The sequence below is a fragment of the Lepidochelys kempii genome, chromosome 14 (genome assembly GCF_965140265.1).
Source record: "Lepidochelys kempii isolate rLepKem1 chromosome 14, rLepKem1.hap2, whole genome shotgun sequence".
Lineage (NCBI taxonomy): Eukaryota > Metazoa > Chordata > Testudines > Cheloniidae > Lepidochelys > Lepidochelys kempii.
Genome location: NC_133269.1, coordinates 10,396,596 through 10,415,773, shown reverse-complemented (window position 1 = coordinate 10,415,773; position 19,178 = coordinate 10,396,596). Strand labels below are relative to the sequence as shown.

At 40.9% G+C, this 19,178-nt stretch overlaps 1 protein-coding gene across 1 annotated transcript in view; it reads left to right on the top strand.

Annotated features, from left to right (window-relative positions):
- The window catches only part of ANKFN1 (ankyrin repeat and fibronectin type III domain containing 1), a 92,498-nt gene that overhangs the window by 13,030 nt on the left and 60,290 nt on the right, over positions 1–19,178 (top strand). Inside the window, exons 3-4 of the mRNA XM_073311045.1 lie at positions 4,226–4,420; positions 6,191–6,304. Coding sequence (XP_073167146.1) covers positions 4,226–4,420; positions 6,191–6,304 — 309 coding nt within the window. The remainder of the gene's footprint in view (positions 1–4,225; positions 4,421–6,190; positions 6,305–19,178) is intronic.

Here is a 19,178-nt window from a genome sequence, read left to right as displayed (position 1 = left end):
AAGGGTTCAGCCACTGCAGACTGTGTCATTAATTTGAAGTTAGTTAAATTAACAACATTTAGGACTGGCATGTCAATCTCAGTGCTCCAGGAAATTGCACCTTGAGGCTACTCACATTGCCAATTTTTTTCACTAGAGAGTGTATGTGTGTGCGTGTGTATGGGTGTGTGTGTTGGGATTTTTTGCCAGACCCTCAGTGTTGGTACACCTTTATTGCTTTTCTATGTCCACAGCACTTATATTATCATTTATTCTGGCCTCCTTTAACCTTCCCAAGAGATTTTTGCATAGTGTAGCTGCTCAGTGAAAAGAGTTGTGTTTTTTTTTGCTTTATATTTATTTGTTTATTTTTCTGTCATGGTTCATGACTGAGGCTTTAAAAAAAAGTGTGACAGCATTTAGAGTGCATGATTGACTGCTGAAGCAACATTCATTAACCATGACAAATCTAGAGGAAAACACAGTCTTGAGTGTTCTAAACAGCAGTAAAAAAAAAAAGAAAAAAAAAGACTAAACTAATTTTTCATTGACCTCATCTGTAAATAAATGCAGTCTGATGGCAAGCAGGGGCAATCATAAATTAGTATTCATTTCCTGTAATTAATGCAAACATGCCTATGAACACGGAGAATATGAATATATAACCACTTCATTTCCATTTCAAAATATGCCCACCAAATTTCCACTTCACTTATCATGATTTTCAGTTTTTCTGATTGAAATAATGGTTAAGGCTTTCTCAATAAAAACCAAATCACTGGGTTTTTGTCCTTGAGGATCTAAAGTCGCTGCTTGAAAGTGAAAAGGAAAGTGTCTCATTCAAGGCTCCATGGAATGGCTTTCAGCCCCTCTGTATTTGTCTCCATTGTTCAAAGCTGGCAGTAATCGTTGTTTTACCCTATTCTGCCCCCTTGCCACACTTCACAGACCCTCCTTCCCTGTTAGAGTGAAATCCCCTTCACCCGCATGGCATTTGGGCTCTGGAGGCCTGACCCAACATCCAATGGAAAGACCCCCATTGACTTCAATGGGCAGAGGGATCTGGAGGTAGAACTCCCACCTGTCCCTTCCCTGTAGGACGCAACTCAGTTGCAAAGGCTGTTGGACAGCTAGACATGTATAAACTTGGCCTCTCGCTGGCTGCCTCATTTGAGACCCTTTCTGTGGTTCAAGGTACCTGTGCCTGGCAACTCTGCCCACTATCTCCGCCCAGCACAGCCCCTGGCAGTCATGCCATCACTCTTTTCTGTCATGTGGCTGTTACACGTGAGGCTCAGAATTCTTTGTTTCCTCTCCAGGGCAATGTGGCCTTCCACTGGCCTTCACAGTGGGCCACACCCTGAAACCCTCCCTTAGTTTCATCAGTTCCCTGAGTAAGGAACAAGGGAAATCTCTTTCTTCCTCACCCACCCCAGCAAAACACACAGGAGTGGGCCACGGTGCGGAAATCTCCCCGAGGTCACTCTTGAAGAGCTTTCCTTGCACCACCCCCACAAGTGGAAGGAACTCGGGAGCTATGGATTGTGGAGGGCATGCCACCTACCAACCCTCACAGACCTCGGTGATTCAGAGCGAAAGGAGCCCCGACCCCCAATTCCAAGGGAAAACAGCAGCCCTGCTACAAGAATAGCTCTTGCTTTTCCTCTCCCCTTTCCTCTGCCCATTAGCAGCAGGGGTCCAGCAGGAATCACATACCATTAGCTGGGTCCCCTTGTAGCTACACTGCCATCGCTTTAGAAAGGACACAGGTGACATACCTCCCAGCTGCGTTACTTGGATTTCTGTGTGGAAATCCAAAAGCAAATCAGAGAGCAACAACTCCCACTTCCAGATCCACGTGGAGCCCAGTCTGTGCGAGCCCCAGCACAAGCTCATTCTTCCCTTAATTACCAAATAGGCAGAAGGATATAGTGCAGTCCCTAGAACATTTACATTAAAAATGTAAAGCAGGTTGCTTTACTCTCCCTGCTCTCAGAGTCCACTTTGTGCTGTGTAACCATCTCTCTCTCCTCCACTGATTTTATTCATCATTTGTTCTCATCTTGGCTTATTTGTGCAAAACTAAGTACAAATAAAATTAACATGTCCAGTGGTTGTTGCCTGTAAACATTCTACACCTTGCCAAGGCCTGACAACTGTTGAGTTGAATCTTGATGAGGGAGATAAGGTTAGATCATCCTCTGGAACTTGGAACAATGCCAGTTTACACCAGCTGAGAACTTGACCCATAGAACCTTCCCTCTCAGTCCTGATATGCTATCAGATATGCTCCACACTTACCATTTGCATGGATCCAGGAAGGTCTGTCACCCTTTGCTGGTCTCACAGAAGGTAGCGAATTCTGAAGATGTCAGCCGAGTGCGGTAAGCATGGCTATGTGTCCACAAGATGTCCACATGAAGAATGATCGTACTTGGAGGCGAGAGGCTGCAAGCCAGCTTCTGAAAGCAGAGCTCTAGAGACGACCATTCTTCAAAAACCTTTAGGATGTCAGAGGTGTGGAGTAATTCTTACTCTTCCCCTTGTGGTTGTTAAATGCCTGATGACACTTTTCACAGTAGTAAGTGGGATTATCCTTGGACTCCTGGCTAAGCTCCAGTCATGATACTGGGGTTTGAAATGAAAACGTGTACACATATATGTATACACATCAGAGTATCGCTCGGCTTTTTTCCTGGTGCAAAACTTCTGCTTTATCTGAGCTGTTGGACTGATTTTTTGATATAGTGGAGTAGCTATAGAAGGCATCACTTAACACCCAGATCTGGTTGCTTTTGCTTTTATGTGGGGTGTTTTTTATGTCACAGCAGGTCAGAGTCCTGTCCCTATATCATATATGTTTGCATTCTCAGAGATGCCTTGGTCCCTTTTTAAATGGTCATTGCAACTTCCTCTTTGGCAAGGTTGGTTCAGATCCCATAAAAGTCATAAAGGAGCCAGTAGCCTGGCTGTGTCCCTAAGCCCCATCTTCCCCAGCATTGCTAAGAGCTGTGGCTTGTCGTGGTAAATTATTCTGATGAATAGGGCCCTTTTTTTTTGGTCCAAGGCAATTATGACTCTGATGTTAAAATCAGACAGCTCTTGTGGAAAGTTACTGCACTCCACAGCAAGATTATTTCTGGTGATTTCAGGAGTCCTCCTCCTTTACACTATGTCCTGAATTTTGACCACCACCTGGATTTGCCACTTTTCCTCCCATGTTAAATTAAGCAGCTTTGCAAATAATATTTTCTAAATTGCGAATAATTTGATCAAACTCCCCTAAATATTTCAGAACAAGAGCAATTCTAAAACAGTTTGCTCCACGCAACTTCACTAGGCAGTCGTGGCGGTAGTTTGCATTACAGTAGTGCTCCCAGACCTCGACTGAAGTTGGGCCCCATTTTAGATTTAACCTCTGTAGCTGTCATTTTCCGTATGTTTATACAGCACTTAATGCAATGCGGCCCAGACCTGGCTGGGCTGTCAGCACTACTGCTATATAAATGTTAAATAATAATAATACACACACAGAGACACGTTCAGACAGTCCCTGCTTACAAGACAAGGCAGGCAAATGAATTATTATTACCCTTCTTTTACAAATGGGGAGTTCAGGCACAGGGAGACTAAGTGAATTGCCAAAGGTCGTTCTGGAAGTCTGTAGTAGAGCACAGACGTGAATACCGATCTCCTGAGTTCTACTCCAGCACCTTAACCAAAAAGCCATCCTTCCTGGGCTTCCAACAGCTGTTTCTTTTGACCTGTAGATGTTTGTGAATTTTATGTTTTGTCCATCGTTGACCACAGCTTTTTGTTCATTAGAAGCGTATGGGTTTTTATGACCAAGTAAAACTGAAAACTGGGTGAAAACTGAAAAGCTTTAATTTTGGCTGTTAATCTTTTGTAATAATCCGTCAACGTGAAAGAAAAGGAGGTAGGGTAATTTTGGTTTGCTTAAGACACTTTCAGACATATGATAAATACTTGAGCTTCAACTTCCTCACCTTACTCATGTGGTTAGTCTCATTTAAACAGGACAGATCCTCAGCTGGTATAAATTGACATAGATTCATTGACTTCCATGGAGCAATGCCAGTTTACACCAGATGTGCATCATTTCACTTCAGTAGGGCTACTCGAAGGATGGAGAGGATTTGGCTTTAAATGGGTTGTGCTAGTGTAAGTGAGGACAGAACTTTATCATGCCATCAAGCAGTCACTTGCATTCCCCTTTTCTTGGCAGTTGTTAATATGGAAAGCAGGTCAATGCATCTGAGCACCTTGGTCCAGGAAGCCCAGCAGCGAGTAAGTGAGCTGTCTGCACAAGTGATGAGTGAAGGTCTTAGTATGGACAACACAGACAAAGAGAAACAACTAAAAGCGTGGGAGTGGAGATACAGGCTATACAAGCGCATGAAAGCAGGCTATGAGCATGCCAGTAAGTAGAACCAAGGTGGTTATACACCTAAAAGGAATATGCTTTAAATAAGAATACTTTGCACTTGTAGAGCAATTCTTTCTCTACAAAAATGCTCTAATCAGTCCTCATGATGCCCCTGGAAGCAGCTGAAGGTTATAGGTGGGGAAACTGGGCACAGAAAATAAGTGACCTGCCCAAAAGTGGAAAGGGAGTTGGTGCTAGAATTTGAGAGGCCCAATTATCCTGACAATTGCATGTGTGCAGCTTCTACAGAATGGGAGTTGTGTGTTCAGAACTGTTCGGATATTCAGACCCTAAAGCTCCTGGTACAATGTCTAATTCTTGCACCATTAAGCCACACTCCTTTTCCCTTTCCCCTATTTCCTTGCTTTTACATTTTCCTTTCAGGTTTCATTTAATGTGATTAAAGATAGTTGCAAAATAGGGACATTTGAGGAAAAATGCGGGGGAAATTCAACCTTTTTATCATAATTTGAAAAAACAATTAAACAATTCTGTTGGTGGTGAAACACCAGAATGAAGTTTTCACACAGAAAATTGTGAGAAGTTAATCCTATTTGTTGGCATTGAAATGCAATACTTCGACAAAGAAAATGAGCCAATTTCAAAACTTTGGATCTTTTTAAGCCCCTCTAAATGTGGTTCTGTGCAGAAAGGCACACTGTGGCACTTGGAGAGGAGTAGACTAGAGATTGAAACTTCTGTTTGTATAAAATTTAGATCCTTTGGCTGTAATAGATTCAGTGACAAACAATCATTGTCACCATTAACATCTTTAGAACCACCTTTCAAAAAATCTGTTTGCAAATAATTAACTTTATCTAAAGGGTATTACACACCGAGAATACTCCTCTAATGTATTTATGGTGTTCTCTGAATTAGGATATGGGGAATACTACACATGTAATGTTCATTACTTGCGATGACAAAATTGTAAACATATTAGGCCACATCCGTAAGTGATTTCAGCCAGTGTATCTTCATTTAATTCAGTGGTGCTACACTGGTATATACCAGTAACCAGCTGAGGATCTGGCCCATCAGCCAGCATGTGTTATGTTACATGACAAGAGTTTGCTTAATGCCCTTATCCTAAATTAGATGTAAAAAGTTAGATAACTATATCATCTTCATCCACATCCAACATGACTTCAGAGTCGTTTACATGTTCAAAGGGATTGCCAGTTTTTCCTACAAACAATAGGTAATTAATTTGATTTCTGGACTGAATTATTCTTCGAACTGATCTATATGCTCAAAAGAGACTTCATGCCACGACACATTAGAATGACCATAGTGAAACATATACAAAGTAGCTGTTACAATCTTGGTCATTTCTAAACCAGAATAATGTAAAAATGTTTTTCTGTCATGTGATACATTTGAATCTGTTAGTGAAATCTTGATGATTTAATTAGCTCTTTATGGTACTTTTTGTCCCTTTTCTTTCCTCCCACCCACACCAAAAGATTTATAGGGGCTTTTCATTGACATAATTAACATTATTCTGTTCTATTGGGTTACATATGTACAGGAAGATATTTTTAACCCAAAGGAGCTGAAAACCATGATAGAAACAAATGGTGTCTGCAGGATATTGTTAGTTGAGGCACTAATTAAAATGTTCAAAAGGCAAGGAACACAAACACTTACGAACCAAAGCTCACAATTGCCGGGTGGTTTTCAGTTGGTTCTTTGAAGACACACAAACGTTGTTTGAATAGGATTTGTTGTGCTATGGACCTGATGTTTTTTCTTCTCTCCCAGGAGCCCCTGAGGCGCCAACCAATGTCTGTTTCATGGTAACAAGCAGCACATCACTCACTGTCACCTTCCAAGAACCTCTTAGCGTCAACTCGGCTGTAGTGACCAAATATAAAGGTACTGGATTTGAACATATTTCATTTACCTTTCTTAAGAGTGCGCAGAAACGTTAGGGCTCAATCATGAGCTATTTACTTGCAGAAAATATTTTGTTCTGAAAGTCTCATTTGGATAGAAATATTTCTTTGGTTATTTGTGTATACATGAGAATGTTTTGGATGGGATTCCCTAATGAGACGGTAAGACAAAAAGACAGTTCACCCAAACCATTATCCATGGTGCCTTGAAGTTAGCTTGACTCATTGTGGTTAGAACATGGGATGAGCCAGTTTAAAAACATCAGCTAGCCTGTGGGCTTCTTAACAACCCTGTGTGTCCTTGCCCATGCCAAAGCCACACTGCCATCCCTTAAAGGAATGCCTCTGGAAGCTGAAGCCGCTGGCTGTGGTTTCACACAGCCCAGCTAATTAGCTGTTCCAGTGCCGTCACATAATTCCTGGAAGAGTATCACATTAGGGGTGGCACCAGTTACAGTCTTTAAAGTGGAATGAACAGAGAAAATACCTTTCTCTGAACAGTCCTGCTAAACACTCCAAGCACATGCAGCTCATCAGCATTGTTGTAATGAATATTAAATACAGTTCATGAGGCTGCGGAGAGGGGCTTAAGTATTTAAAATACTTCTTTTTGTAAGCAAAGCAAATCTATTTTTAAAGCCATTGGTGTGTTTACATGGACTCTATTAAGCTTCATCCTGACGAATTTTAGAAAGGAAAAGCATCATTTTTTCTTTGCTGGAATATTTCACGTGAAGCCCATTCTAGTTCCTAACCAGATTAATCCTGTACACTTATACTAATCACCCTAGTAGCGGTAATACTCTACAATTCCATGGGACCTTTCATCTGAGGATCTAAAAGCTATATGTAAACAATTAAGCCTCAGTTAATTAAGCCTGGCCCACACATTCAGGCTGTGTCTAATTCTTGCAGCTTCTTCCTTTACGACATCTCCAAAATCCAGCCTTTTGTCGCAGCCCACACTGCCAAAACTCCTGTCCAAGTCCTTATCATACACTGAACACAACAATCTTCACCTTTCTGACAGGTTTATAATGGTTTGCAAATTGGTTAAAATGAAGTGGAGAGAGGCGAAGGCCAAAACTTTCAAACTTGGGTACTTAAAGTTAGGCATCTACATTCACATTTAACACCTAAAATAAGTAATCTTGTTTTCAAAGACACTGAGTAACCGTGGCTCACATCAACTTCAGAATTCATTGTCAATGTTGTGTCCAGACACGCAAAGTGGCCCCAAACCTGATGGTTTTAGAAGAGAGTTAAATCACCCATATTGCAGCTAACTAGCTGTGCAAAAGCGATTTAGTGATTAAGAAACTAGACCCCATTTTTCAAAAGTAACTTAGGAGCCTTCAAATGACTTTCACCGATAGTTAGTCTCCTAGGCATCTAAGTGCCTATGTCTTTTCTGAAAGTGAGACTTGGGTACCTAAATCACTTGGGTTAAATTTTCAAAAGCACCTAATAGGACAAAACTCAGATATATCCAACATGCAGGGGACTAGTGAATCTTGTACAAGTCATAACTTCACAATAATGTAAATTCCCAAATACAATTGATTATTTTTTTAAAATATGTACTTTCCAAAGGTTGTGTGATATTTTCCCCACACACAGTTGTTTAGTTTGAATCTGTTTTATAGCCTCTATCCTCTTTTCTGCAGATATGAAGGCAAGAAAAATGTTACCCAAATTGACATAACTTTCCTAAATCTGATTAGTTCACACTCGAGTGCCTTCATGCTTTGAATAATCCATACTGCTGACTGTTCTATGCTTGGTCAGAATGGCCATGAATTCTACCAAGATGTTCATTTTAAACCCTTTATCCCAGGAAACTTGCATATTTAAGGTTAGATGAAAAGAAAGAGCATTAATGGGTCCTGTTGGCGACTTGTGGGGATTAATTAAGCACAATATATGGAATTGTTTATTACACTGCAGAGCAAACTTCTTTATGTTAAAATTAACCTTTCAAAAGAGCACTCATGTTTTGAACAAGGTTAGAGTTACTGTTCCCACAAAGATGGTTTGATAATATTAATTGAGAACCTTTTAGCGAAAAGTATAAACCCCAATTCAGCAAACCACCTGAGCACATACTTAAGTGCTTTCCTGATTGGGGGCCATAAATAGTACATTACTATTTATTTTTAAGAAAGAAGGAATCAGGAGAGATAGTAGTCTTTCTCCTCCTCACTACCAAACTCTAATAATGATGTTTTCAATGGATCTATGGATTATTTTGGATAAGTATCAAGATTAAAGTTGCTTCAGGTACTTAGCATTTTGACAAGCTGCCAAGGCCCTTTTCATGGCATGTCTTTTGACATGTTTGATATGTGGCTTGAATCTGCATTGTGGAATAACTTTTTTCCCCATGTGCCTATTTGTTCAAAGTGATTCAGAAACATGTATCAGAACATTATCTGAATCCTGTGCAGGGTTTTCCTTGGTAATTATATAACTTCTAAATAATAAAGGACAATAACATTTTGCATTCTCTTTAACCCATAAAAGCAATTTACTTCCTTTAAGAGACTTAATTGAAGCACACAAGGTAGATGGGTGTTAACGTTGGGGTCCCAGCTAGTTTCCAGTTCTGTGACTGCATTCTGCCAAGCCATTTCTTTAAGGATCTGAGATATTCTTTACTTCCTACCGTGGACTGCCGTTCAATCTTACTGCCACAATCCTAATGGCTCCTTTAGTTTCCCTCCAGAGAAGGCTGCCTTATGTCAGTGTCTGAAGTGAAATGATTCCTATGTATATAGTAGTTCAGTAAAGTGTTTTGAGGCTTGAGACAGGCATGACATAAATCAATAATAATAATAATAATAACAATAATTGTAATAACCATCTCCAAGCTACAGAGAAATATTCATACCAGTTCCAGAAAGACCCCACCCCAGCAAAAGGATATTAAGGATTACATTAACTCACCAGGAAAAAATCTCAGATTGACTAATCATGCCCTGAGGACAAGCTTTGCACCTGAACCTGCAAACACTCGGACTTGCCTACACTGTATAAACCTCTTTGCACCCTCATGTAAATGTGCTGCGCCGGTGTTAAAAAGTGAATTACACCAGCACGGCTTACTCCAGCTTGAAATTGGGTCAGTTATTTTGACATTGAGGCAGTGTGTCTACAGTGGAACTGGATGGGAAACAGTTTTCCCATGCCGTGAAGATCTTCAAGATATAAAAATATTTTCCCATTCCGAAGCAGGATGAAAACGTCGAAATCTTGAAAATTTTCACCAACGAAAAATCTAAAAAAAAAAAAAATCTTGTTCCAGGTCAATTGATTTCTCGGGTATTTAAAAAAAAATTTTACTCTAATTACCTTAAATTTGGAAACAAAAATGTTTTGAACCAGAAAACTGAAATTTTTCTTTTAGAAAATGTCAAAACATTTTTTTCAAAAAAATACTTTGAGTAAAAAAATTCATCGAACCTGACCTTTTAAAAGTTTCTGCTTCAACAAATCAGCGTATTTCAATAAATAAAAGGTTTGATTGAAAACTTCCTGACAGCTCCAGCCTGCACTACATGTTTGTACAAGCATAACTATACTGATGCAAAAAAACCCACAAAACCATAACACCAGCATAGACGAGACCTTATTCCTCACTGTTGTCCCATTGGAACCTGGAAGTAGGGCATTCAAGAACTGTTGTCTTCAAGAAGTAATCCTTTTAACTGGTGTCCTCTCTCTCTCTCTCTCACGTGTGCACACGCACACACACACACACACACACAGAGTTTAATTAAATGAAAATCACTTTTCAACATCATTAACCAAAGGTAATTGTAAAGATTGTTGCGAAATTCAAAAACTGCACTGGAGGAAAAGTATTGCCAGTCTGGAAAAAATGCTACGTCTCTTTCTTTTCTTTTTTTTAAGCCAGTTTTTTGTTGTTGTTGTTGTTTTCCCCCTACAATAGATGTAATTTCAGGCATATATAATCTCCTTTTATTGCACAATATTATTTTATACGAATCTCCTGTCAGAAATGCTTGAAATTCCCCAGGCATCAAGATAAACAAGAGCATGTGTAATATCAGAAGATAACCACTGAATGAACCACCAATGAAAAATTACCATGAAATATAGTCTCAAATTATACCCCTGAGTTTCGTATATCTTATTAATTTTGAAGAAAACATATGTTAGACAAATAAATTTTCTTTTGGTGAAAAATGTGAAGCTGCTTATGGTTTTGAGTTTAGTTATGTAGCCAACAGACCTGAAAAATTCAAGTCTGAAGCTGTAGTAGGAAACAGAGAGAGATTCAAAGTCGCCCTTTAACTGAGCAATTTGAGCTTCTCTACTATCTGCGTGAACGTTGATCCCAAGGCCCACATGACAAGCTTCACAAGCTGTTTTTTCAGTAGCAGTATTTGCATTTAACAAGGTCTTACAAAGTTCTCTGGGTGGGTTTTGAAATAGCTTCCCAGCCTGACATCGAGTTGGGGGGACGATGATTTGTTTAGACCATCTGATCCCCCTGTTACTATTTTCTTTTTATTAATTTTTTGGTTAAACATTTTACACATTTCTGTTTGTCAATAGTCCCCCACTACCTCCTAGGATTTCTGCCTGGTGGAAAGTATGTTTTTCTTTTGTGTCAATTTTGTAGCCTTAAAGAAAAAGTCAAGCAGTCAGGTTAGATCAAGACGAGGTGGAGGAGGGAGAAAGCAGCTATTGCTTGCTCAATTTTTTACCAAAAAATTATTCCATACCTCCTTTCCTCCAGGGCAATTTGTGGTTCACCTCAAACATTTTTTGCATTAGTATAATTTTCTTTAATTACCTCTAAGTCACTGGTTCAGCCCAGGTCAGAAGTGAAGTGGCCAAAACTTGTTACCATCTGATGGCTGGCTTGGTGTCCTATGTGTAGTGAGTTTACTGGGCTCAGCCCTGCTCCCAGAGAAACGGGTGTCGATATTACCAGCACAATCGATGCAATTTGACACTTTTGTTGGAAGTCTCAGGAGAGGGAACTGAATGGATCTTGGAGACTAAAAACCCATTTCATACTTAGAGGGGAAACCCTTTTAGAGTCAGAGTTTGGGACCCCCAGCGTGGCAGAATGGGGAAGCTTGCACAGATTGGCTTGCATTGTACACGCTGTATAGATAAATAGACCTTCATTGACCCAGGGTCTCAATCAGTTACCCTTTACAAGCACTAAGGGGAAGATCCAAAGCCCATTGAGGTCAGTTGGGGGTATGTCTACACTGCATTGTAAACCTGGGTCTGTGGGACCCAGGCTTGTGGACTTGGTATGCCCAAGCCCATACCTGTGCATTTTATATGCTACACAGACATTCGGACTCGGCTCTGTGGCTTGAGCTGCATCCACACTGCAAAATGACAGGGGTTGACCTGAGTCACACCGGGACTTGGCTCTGACCTATCCCCCAAGCAGGATCCTAGGACCTGAGTCCTGACGGCTTACTGACCCCATCAGACTGGTTTCTGTGTGGAATGATTTGTGTGTGTGGTTTGGGCTCAAACCTGAGTCAGAGCTTGGGCTTAATGTGCAGTGTAGACACACCCTAAACTAGGAGTCTTCCCTTGAAAATCTTTACTTGAAAAATCACAGTTTAAGATTGTAAAAAGAATTTAGGGAGTTTTCCTGATCCATCATATTTTATTCCTGTGAATAATCTGTACTCTCATTGACTTCTCTGGGTCTACACACTGTGACAGACCCAGACCAGTAGGATACAGGAGTCTGGTAGAAAGCAAATATACTGGCCACTGGATGAATAGTTTTCTGTTCCCTGAGTGACCAGAGCAGGGGCTGCCCTAGAGCAATCGGAAACCTTCTAGAATCAATTAAGACAGGCAAGCTAATCAAGACACCTGGAGCCAATTAAGAACTTTCTAGAATCAATTATGGCAGGCAGGCTAATCAGGACACCTGGTTTAAAAAGGATCTCCCATCAGTTAGTAGGGGGATGTGCAAGGAGCATGGAGTGAGAAGGCGTGCTGCGGAAGGACTGAAGAGTTCAAGCATGATCAGGCTTCAGGAGGAAGATCCTGCAGTGAGGATAAAGAAGGTGCTGGGGAAAGGCCATGGGGAAGTAGCCCAGGGAGTTGTAGCTGTCACGCAGCTGATATAGGGAACATTGTAGACAGCTGCTATCCACAGGGCCCTGGGCTGGAACCCAGTGTAGAGGGTGGGCCTGGGTTCCCTCCATCCCTCCAACTCCTGATTGGACACAGGAGGAGTTGACCCGGTCTGTGAGAAACACCAAAAGGGAAGGTCTAAATTGCAAAGGGATCTGCCCTGTTCCTGACTCACTAGGTGGGACACAGAGACTGCGGGGATTGTTTCTCCATTTCCCCCTTGCTGGCCAGTGATGAGGTTAGCTGAGTGGATGGCAGGTTTGAGCCAAACTGAGGGCTGCCGAGAATCTCTGAGGCAAGCAGATCCGCCAATAAGCGCAGGACCCACCAAGGCAGAGGAGGAACTTTGTCACAACACACACACGCACAACCTCCCTCTCGTTCTTTCTCTTTTTATATATATAATAGACAGTATGTATGTATGTGCAGGTAATCCAGCGCACATATGCACACAGGTTTTGTAAGGCTGTATTAAACTGGTCTATCAGTAGAACTTGCACGTGTCCTTTTTTTTCTTTTACATATGACACCTACAGCCTTTTCCCCCATCTCTCTCTCTCACGACAGCCATCCCCATTAAACGTTGTCACTGAGGAGTCAATAAAACAAATACACATACTTCAGCTCCTTTTGACTTCAGTGGGTAGGAGCTAAGGGTGCTGACATAAACTCCTAGTGTATGTTTACACTGCAGCTAGAAGCCAGCCTCCCAGCCCAGGACCAGACTCTCACTAGCAGGGCTCAAGCTACCATATTAAAAATAGCAGTGTGTATATTGCGCCTCTCGTGGAGACTCGGGCTAGCCAACCGAGCTCAAGCCCGGAGGACTGGGAGGGCTTGAGAGACTGAGTTCACGCCCAAGCCGCGATGTCCACACTGCTATTTTTAGCATGCTAGTCTGAGCCTCTGACTTCCCAGGTTGAGCGCTCGCTCCCAGCTGCAGTGTAGACATACCCATAGGACTGAGCCCTTACCAAGAACTGTGATGCTGTAACATTAAGTTCCAATGAATGTTTTATAAAGTGCTGCAGCAAATGCTACATCACAACTTGAGTCTACCCACAGCTTAATGGCACCATATATCCAAATTGGTCTTTATGCCATGTTTGCCAACCATTCTAAGTATTTCTGTATATTTTTAAACGTTCTTTTTCCTTCTATCCCCAAATCAGTTCTTTTCTGCATTAAAAATGAAAGAATACATTTCTTTGTAACATATTCAAGTTTATGCTGCAGAATAGGTGTGGTCTGGTTTTTTATTTTTACAGTAGTTCATTTACGGCATTTTATTAGGTCTCATGGGCACTTTATTTGCACACTACATTTCGGTAGCTAACAAGACTGTGCAACTTGATTTCTATTTTTATGCCCAACAAGTACAGAAATGTGGACATGTTAAAACAAACCTTTCTATTTTCAAGTCCTCTCAGCTTTTGTAGTATCCTTTGGACTTTTTTTTTTTTAAAAAAGGCTCTTAAACTTTAGGACTAGTTTAAAGATACCAGAGACAGATATGACAATTTCCTGCAATATTCTGGGTAGCTTTACTGAATTAAGTTTAAGTGTGTTTGGAGTTCATTGTATTAAAAATGCAAAAGTTGATGTGTTATTGCCAAAGTACCATAAATGAACTACTGTAAAAATGAAACGTGGTGTTGTGGGATTGTATGTAACATATCTGGGGGGAGACAAGACTAATGTAAACCCTGGGAGAGTTATGAGCATCAAAGGGCTATTTGAGACAATGGGCCAGACAAGAATGAAATTTTAATTAAGTGGGTTTTGCAGGAAATCAAAGGGAGGGAGGATGCAAATGTACCCCCTTCAGCTATGCCAAGATTCAGCCTTTTAGAGTTTCTCTCTGAGGAGGAGACTTTTGTCTGGCTGATTACCTCTTCACGATCTCTACAGATCAAAGACCCAGGCTGCGTGAAGGAAAGGCTAATGTACACATTAGTTTCCTTGTTCCGAGTGAAAGGGTGTTATGAAATTGTGACCACAAAAAACCCCCTGGGTAGAGTTTGAAGGACAGACTCCTACCAGAGCCCTGGTTGGAGTTGAGGGTTGCTGGAAAGCATATTAGCTTCGGTTTCTTTCATTGGTTTGTATATGTTTTCTCTATAGTGCTTTCACCGTAAGAATTAATGTGCTTGCTTAGGAAAAGTTGTGTGGTATCTAAGAACTGTGATAATTACACTATTCATAACCTCTGAGAAAAAGACAACGCAAGCCTGCTTAGTGAGTCTGACTCGCTGGGAAACTCACAGTGTAAGCAGAGAGCTGGGCAGCCTGGAAAAACCCCAGTCAGATGGGAGAAAGACATGGGTCTCCAACCAAGAGAGGTGACATCATCTGAGGACTGGGTGCCCTTGTAGGACCAGGAGATGGAGTATAGTGGCAGTTGCCCTGAACTGGGACAATATCCATCAGCTAGGGTTAAATATTAAATGAAGGTACAAAAACTAATGTAATTGATCAGCCAAAAACTACTCAAGTCAGTTATTCTGATCTTCTGCTTTGTGTTTTATGAGCATTTTGAGCAGCCAGTCAAAGTGAATGGCAATGAGAAACCCAGAGACTTAGGGTCTGATCCTGTCCTTATTTTGGGTGAACAAGAAATACAGCATCATACCTTTGAATGGATGATTTTAGGAGATGTTGGTTTACCTTTTACATTTGCTTTGACTTAATAATAATTAATAAGTAATAATTAGGGCTGTCAAGCAATTAAAAACATTAATCATGATTAATTGCGCTGTTGAACAATACTAGAATACTATTTATTTAAATATTTGTGGGTGTTTTCTATATTGTCAAATATATTGATTTCAATTACAACAGAATGCAAAGTGTACAGTGCTTAGTTTTTATTTATTTCGATTACAAATATTTGCACTGTAAAAAACAAAAGAAATAGTATTTCTCAATTCCCCCATTGCAAGTACTGTAGTGCAATCTCTTTGTCATGAAAGTTGAATTTACAAATACAGAACTCTGTACAAAAATACTGCATTCAAAAATAAAGGTGTAAAACTTTAGAGCCTACAAGTCCACTCAGTCCTACTTCTTATTCAGCCAATCGCTCAGAGAACAAGTTTGTTTACGTTTGTCAGAGATGATGCTGCCAGCTTGTTTACAATGTCACCTGAAAGTGAGAACAGGCGTTCACATGGCACTATTGTAGCCAGCATCACAAGTTATTTATGTGCCAAATACCCTAAAGATGCATGTGTCCCTTCATGCTTCAACCACCATTCCAGAGGACAGCATCCATGCTGATGATGGGTTCTGCTCTAAAAGGATCCAAAGCAGCGTGGACCAACACATAGAATCATAGAATCATAGAATATCAGGGTTGGAAGGGACCTCAGGAGGTCATCTAGTCCAACCCCCTGCTCAAAGCAGGACCAATCCCCAACTTAATCATCCCAGCCAGGGCTCTGTCAAGCCTGACCTTAAAAACTTCTAAGGAAGGAGATTCCACCACGTCCCTAGGTAACGCATCACCCCTATCAAATTTATGAATCTCATGGACATGTTCATTTTCATCATCTGAGTCATATGCCACCAGCAGAAGGTTGATTTTCTTTTTTGGTGGTTCGGATTCTGTAGTTTCCGCATCAGAGTGTTGCTCTTTTAAGACTTCTGAAAGCATGCTCCACACCTAGTCCCTCTCAGATTTTGGAAGGCACTTCAGATTCTTAAACCTTCGGTCAAGTGCTGTAGCTATCTTTAGAAATCTCATATTGGTACCGACATATGCTGGGTCATTATCTGAGATGGCTATAACATGAGATATATGGCAGAATGTGGGTAAAACAGAGCCAGAGACATGCAATTCTCCCCCAAAGAGTTCAGTCACAAACTTAATTAATGCATTATTTTTTTAACAAGCTCCATCAGCACTGAAGCATGTACTCTTGAATGGTGGCTGAAGCATGAAGGAGTATACAAATGTTTAGCGTATCTGTCACGTAAATACCTTGCAGTGCTGGCTACAAAAGAGTGCACACCCCTTTTCTCACTTTCAGGTGACACTGTAAATAATAAGCAGGGAGCATTATGTCCCGTAAATGTAAACAAACTTGTTTGTCTTCATGATTGGCTGAACAAGAAGTAGGACTGAGTGGACTTGTAGACTCTCAAGTTTTACATTGTTTTGTTTTTGAGTGCAGTTATATAACCAAAAAAAAAATCTACATTTGTAAATTGCACTTCCATTGCACTACAGTACTTGAATAAGGTTAATTGAAAAATACTATTTTATCATTTTTAGAGTGCAAATATTAGTAATCAAAAATAATAATATAAAGTGAGCACTGTACACTTTGTATTCTGTTGTAAAAGAAATCAATACATTTGAAAATGTAGAAAAACATCCAAAAATATTTACTAAATTCCAATTGCTCTTCTATTGCTTAACAGTGCAATTAAAATTGCTATTAATTGTGAGTAATTTTTTAAAATCGTGATTAATGTTTTTAGTTAATCATGTGAGTTACGTGTGATTAATGGACATCCCTAATCATAATAATTAATAATTAGTATTTTGCTAGTACTTTGCATTTTGAAAGCACCCTTCAGACATTAGATCAATAACCCTCACATCACCCCTTGGGCTTCGTGAATAACTATTATCCCTACTTTGGAAATGGGAAACTGGGATAGAAAGGTAAAGTATATTGTGTAACTTTGGGCAAAATATCAATGGCATTGCCAGGATTAGAACTCCAGCCCTCCTTGTTCATAGCCTCATTTTCATTCCACCAGGACACCCTGCTTTTCAGGTGGCTAAGAAATGTCCCTGTAGGATGGTTCCTGCCTCTGCAGCTCTAGTGAGGGCTCCCAACCCCTGGGGTCACCCACTGCAAATTTTACAGGAACCAGAACCCCTCCCGCTGCTGGAAGATGTTAAGCGGGAAGCTCCGAAGGAGACTCTCATGGAGATTCCCTGCCTTTCTCTTGCAGGTCTCACTGAGCCAGAAGGTGATTTGACCCATGGCATACACAAGTGCATTGGGCCTGAAAAATATTGTGAAATCCACTTTCCTATCAAGTTAGAAACATGTCACAGTCTGACAACATTTCAGTCACCTCATCTAAAGCCCACAGTGGTCTATGGGATTCTTTCCATTGACTTCAATGTGTTTCGGATCAGGACCCTACATCTGGTACCAGCTCCTTGCCTGGCTGCAGGATCCAATTTTTCATAATGTACTGTGCAGTTGGGGATCCAGTCAAGCTCATCTCTGTGGACCTTGCAACATCCAAAAAGCCTCAGTGTGCAGAATCCAGGACCTTACTGTACTAATATTGGGTCTCTCACATGGTCCTGCCAATTGACAAATTACATTGAACTACCCCATTTGCAAGTCCTGCTACACTTTGTGTTCCTTCCTATCCCCATGCCTGGATCATGTTTCCTGTATGAAGAAGAGTTCCTTGCTCAAAGTAATGCAAGTACAGTAAGCAGCAAGGGACACGTTGGGCAAGTAAACCCATGTTTGTGTTTGCTTTATCTTCACTGAGCGCTCTGCTTCTGTCTCTAATGCTTCTGATCCTCTTTCTTCACCTCAAAGTTGGTACTTTTGTTGGTGAAAGTAAAATTTCACAGCTTAGGCAGCCCCCATGCTGAGCAGAGAATTTCTTTGATCCCCAACCACTATCTAATGGCATTTTAAAAAGAATTTAGGGATTAACTTAGAAAAAATAAAACCCCTAAACATAAGTAATTAATGCTCTCGGCAAATAAGACTTTTTTTTTTATTTAATGTTTCTAACACTGCAGCACTAAAAGAACAATGCTGGCATCAAACAATTTCACTTGATGGCTGTTAGTGTATTTTCTTTTGTTCGATTGCCATTAAACATTCTGATACCTGAAATGTTGGGCACATGTGAGTGAAATGACCTTTTTTCTGTGTATGCGTCTTTACGACTGTTAATTTTTTAATTGGATTTTTTAATGTAGCAGAGTTCAGAAAGAGCCTGAGCGTAGACAATGCATGCATCAGTCATGTGTATAGTCCTTACTGGTGTGCACCATCCCCATGGCTTTGGTGGCACAGCTTGCTTGAGTCAAAACTATTCCCTGGGAATGGGGGGCTTGTAAGATTGGGGCCAGAAGCAGTTATGCTTTTCTAAGACATGTTGCCTTTGGACTAGAATCACACTTACGCTAAGGCCCCTAGTAAATTACATGTGATCAGGTGCTCCTATCTCCTCATCCCCTGCCCTTTAGAGAATTTGAAGGAAGATCCCAAGTGTCTGTTGGGGAAAGTGAAAATTGTGTATAGGTCTTGGGGGGGGAGTCGTGCAATACTTGGAATTAGAAAAGAACTGAAGAAACTGAAGCAACAAAGATTGGCCGCAGCTGGAGAAAGGAAACTGGATGGAGTAGACTAGTGCTGTGAGGTGGTACAGAGAATCCTCTTTCTTAGATGCCTGGCTGATGAGTCTTGTTCACATGCTCACAGTTAATCTGATCACCAGATTTGGGGTCAGGAAGGAATTTCCTCCCATGTCAGATTGGCTGGGACCTTGTGTATGTCGGGGTGGGTGGGGGGCTCCTTTCTCTGCAGGATGAGGCATGGTTCACTTGCCTGGATCATCTGGGTATATCTCACTTAATCAACTCCGTGCTGTTGTAAAGGCCTCTGACATTGAAGCACATTGCTCCCTTCTATTCTCCGCCTGTGGCACACAAT